The following is a 4,190-nucleotide window of genomic DNA, read 5'->3' as shown; positions in this document are numbered from 1 at the left end:
ATGAGGTCGGAGAAAGTCACCCTCATTAGCCGTGACGGCGTCAATTTTGAGGTCGACAAAGCCGTCGCCATGCAGTCTGGGATGATCAAACTGTTGTTCGATGGAGTCAGATATGATCATCGCCTCCACATCCCCGTCGATGTTGACAGCTGGATCCTCGATCCAGTTGTCTTCTACCTAAAGAATAGTTTGGCCGGTCAGAGAGAAAAGATTTTAATTGATCATGGGTTAGACGATCTGCTTGGCCGCAAGACGAGATACGCTGCTGCTGCGGCTGCTGCAGCCGCTGCTGTCGTTGATGTTGATAGGGATCTTCGTGAGGTTCAGATCAAGAGGTTGGCGGCTAAGGAGAAGCACAATCACTGGGACGCGATGTTCGTCATGGTCGACCAGAACACGCTCTTTGACCTCATTCGAGTAACTACCTCTTTTTTTTTTTTTTTATCCTTGATCTGTTAGTTTGGTTCTATCCTTCTTTTAGTTAATCTTACTTGTTAATGTTCATTTTGTTTTGTTCGGTTCTATCCTTCAATTGTTAATCTTACTTGTTAATGTTTGCTGAACTGAAGTTGTTGTTGACTTAGTGTAGATCAGCTTTAGCATCAAGAGATATATATATTTCTGCGTTTGTGCAGTGTTCTTCTGTGTGTTTCTGGGTTTCTCTATTGGTGACTGTTACTGTTTTGGTTGTGTGTGTTTGAGATATTGGAGTGGGTATGCAGCACATTTTAAACGTAGTTGTGTTGTGCTAGACTTCTACTTTAGTTTACTTTCTTGTGTCTATTTTCTTGGTGTTTAGGGTTTGTTTCAGATCACTTATTAGTGTTGGCACAGCTATGTTCTGTCTCAGCTTTGTAACAATTGTATGTTTGATTTTTTGTTCTACAGGCCGCAGACTACTTGGACATTCCGGAGCTGCTGGACCTCACCAAAAAGGCACTTTTTGATAGGTTCGGGTGGGAGATAGAGATACCCGATGATATTTCTGGGATTTTTGACTTTATCTCGGAGAGGGAGGAGTTGATCTGATTCCGTCTGAAGGGAGAGGCTGTAGTTTTCTGTAAATATGTTTTAGTTAAGAGTAAACAACATTTACCAACCCAAGGTTTAGCCAATCTCTAAGTTCCCATCCATGGTTTCATAAATCTCAGATTCTCACCTATGGTTTCATAAATTCTAGATACCCACCCTTAAATTAACACCGTTAGTAATTTTTGGTTCTGACACAATATAGATAGTGCTAATACTAAATTGCCATTGACAAATAAAGTTATAAATTATTTTTTAACCCCCAAATGTATAGACAAATAACCATCATTCTTTCAAATTTATTTCGATAACATATTTTTCTTCAATCTCCCTCTTCTTGTATTCCGCAAAACCAAATGGGTGGCGGACGATCAGCAGTGAACAACCACCATCCGGTGAGATGAAACCATTGGTGGGAACTTGAAATTTATGAAACCAGAGGTGGGAACTTGGAATGTATGAAACCAAGGGTGGGAATTAGGAGATTCGCCAAACCTTGGGTGGGTAAACGTTGTTTACTCTTCTAGTGTTTACTCTTTTAGTAATAACACTCTGTTGAGACTTGATGATGAGGGTGTAGGAAAGTAGTGGATTGAAGAGATATTGGCAGGAAATTTCCATGGGTGTAGGTTGGGACAGGTGGTGATTGGGGATTGGGACAGCAAAGAAATTCAGTTGAGAGAGAGAGAGAGAGAGCTGGAGGATAAAAAGAGAGGGAGCGAGCAGATGAGTGGGAGAAGAAAATAGAAGGGATTAGGGAGGGATTAGCCCCCCAAGTCCAACATTATCCTTGTTTCCTTTGTTGAGTTTTCAGTTTGTTTGATCTTCTTTTTTAATTTGTTTCGGGTAGACTCTTTTGTTGTGTATTTTTATTTTGTTTTTGGATTATCAATAGAAGTGTTGGATGTTTTGATTTTCTGGGTTTATATTGTTTTGTTGCTTGCTCGTTTCTGTTGTTGTTGGCTGAGTTGGGAAAGGTATCCACCGGATTCTTTTGTGTTACATCAATGTCATCAACATATATTAAGACCAAATTACTCTTATAATTTAATAAGTGATCAATGGAATGAGTTTAAGGAGTATAAACCCCTAATAACCCTGGGACACGTGGAACCATACTAAAAGTGCGATCTCCAATCCTGGCACTATCATCCCATCCATCATCTTTTTACTTGTCAATTTTCACCATTGTTATAGAGCTTTTTCATTGAACATTTTGTTGACTTGAGCATTAGAGAATATACGTCGACAACCACCCAATCGACTTAAACTCCTTACCTCCTTTCTCGTTTTGCGAAGGTTCTAGTAACTATAGATAGGTATGATATTGGGCCTCCGAAATTCTGAAGTCCGTCTCGACCCGCCCAGTATGGGGTAAGAATTCCCCGATTTTTTTGAGGATAAGGGTGGGAATGGTAAGAGTTTTAATCCTCGACCTGACCCACCCTGCATATAATATATAAAAGAAAATAATACAGCCACCGACGGTAGTGCATCGAATTTGTGCACCGAATGATGTGACAAAATCCTGACCGTTGATTAATTTTAACTTAATATTAATCAACGGTCAGGATTTTGTCACGTCATTCGGTGCACAAATTCGGTGCATTACCGTCGGTGGCTATAGCATTACTAATATGTAAATTATCAAAGTTTTACACAATCAGTTCACTCTAAACACATCAATTTATCTTACACACCAATGTTATCTCAGTGAACTTAAAAAAATACAAAATAAACTGTAATAAACTTCATTTTAACTAGAAGGGTATCACAAATAAACAAGAGGAAGTATACAAATGTTGATGATGCAAATGACCACATTTCTCCATCATATATGAACCATGCATAATTTTTACTAAAATTAACATCCATTTAAGTAGTTGTCTACCCTAGCCATTATTTCTTATCTAAAAACCGAAAAATCTCTTGATTTCCAAAACTTTATAGTGCTTCCTTCGTTTGCTTATGGTAAAACGGCAATCTTTTTCGAATTGTGAACAGAAAACAAAACATGAACTATACTTTGGATAAAAGAATAGAGAGATGGGATGATTCATATCATTGTTATTGCTTTCTCTTCATAATAATCTTCTTACGCAATTTACATTTGTTTTCAACATTATTTTTTCCAAAATTCATGTAAACTGACTATTTTATCTACAGTTTTTTGTCTAATTGTATGACTCAGTTATAAATATAACATTATTGTTCATTCAATATTTTTTAATCATTCAACTAAATTAAGAAAAAAAAACAATTTTTTAATAGGTTAATAATAACATGGGTGCGCTTGGTTCATTATTTAGATACTTTATAGGTTTGTTAATTTACTAAACACGCCTGTAATAAAACATTGAAAATTTACAAAAACACTCCCACCCACCCATTAAATACCGGCAGCCAGCCACCACTGTTGTAGGGTGGCCAGAGTCACTGTATCGGCACACGACTGACTGGATCTGGCCGTGTTTGGTCGTCAACAACAGCCAAAGATATGAACGTCATTAACGATTAGCTACAACCAAAGATCTAGCATTTTCCGGCAAGATCCACTGTGGACTGGCCGAAAAAGGCCAGATCAGCTCACTACCAGCCACATCCAACTGGTAGTGCGTCATTATATCAGATTTTGACCACCTTCTAGCAGTGGTGATCAGAATCTTGCAAATGTGGTTTGGTAAGGGTGTTTTTGTTAATTTCTAAACTTTCTTTGGGGTGTTTATTAAATTAACAAACTAGGGGGTATAAAAAATTGAATAAAATATAATAGTATTTTTAAAATGGGGAAACAAAAAATTGCGAAACAAACTAATTTACCATAAAGGCAAAAACTGCCAAACAAATCAAATGAATAAACTTATGGGGTGTTTGTCTAAGCTTATAAGCTGGTCAAACTTGCTTATAAGCTTTAAAATTAAGCTGACCTGTTTGTTTATAATTTTTTTGAGCTTATAAGCTAAAAAAAATAAGTTGGGGGAGGTACTTTTTTTTTTTTGGCTTATAAGCACTTTGCTTATAAGCTAGTTTGACCAAGTATATTACCATATTATCCTTATTTAATTTTAAAATTCCATAGTATGTTATTGTTTAATGTAGTACATTTTTTAGTAATTTTATAATAAAATGTACTTATAAGCCACATTTCACCAAATACGTCA

The 4,190-nt window shown here is 36.7% G+C and overlaps 1 protein-coding gene across 1 annotated transcript; it reads left to right on the top strand.

Annotated features, from left to right (window-relative positions):
- On the top strand, positions 1-1,123 carry LOC116129869 (SKP1-like protein 1B). Its single transcript, XM_031415598.1, has 2 exons — positions 1-417; positions 889-1,123. The coding sequence occupies exons 1-2, from the start codon at positions 1-3 to the stop codon at positions 1,027-1,029; spliced, it is 558 nt and encodes a 185-aa protein (XP_031271458.1). The 3' UTR covers positions 1,030-1,123.
- Positions 1,124-4,190: the final 3,067 nt, after the last annotated feature.

Source organism: Pistacia vera, unplaced genomic scaffold (assembly GCF_008641045.1).
Source record: "Pistacia vera cultivar Batoury unplaced genomic scaffold, PisVer_v2 Contig214, whole genome shotgun sequence".
Classification (NCBI taxonomy): Eukaryota; Viridiplantae; Streptophyta; class Magnoliopsida; order Sapindales; family Anacardiaceae; genus Pistacia; species Pistacia vera.
The sequence above is the reverse complement of the archived record's forward strand: the minus strand, read 5'-3'. Positions and strand labels throughout refer to the sequence as shown.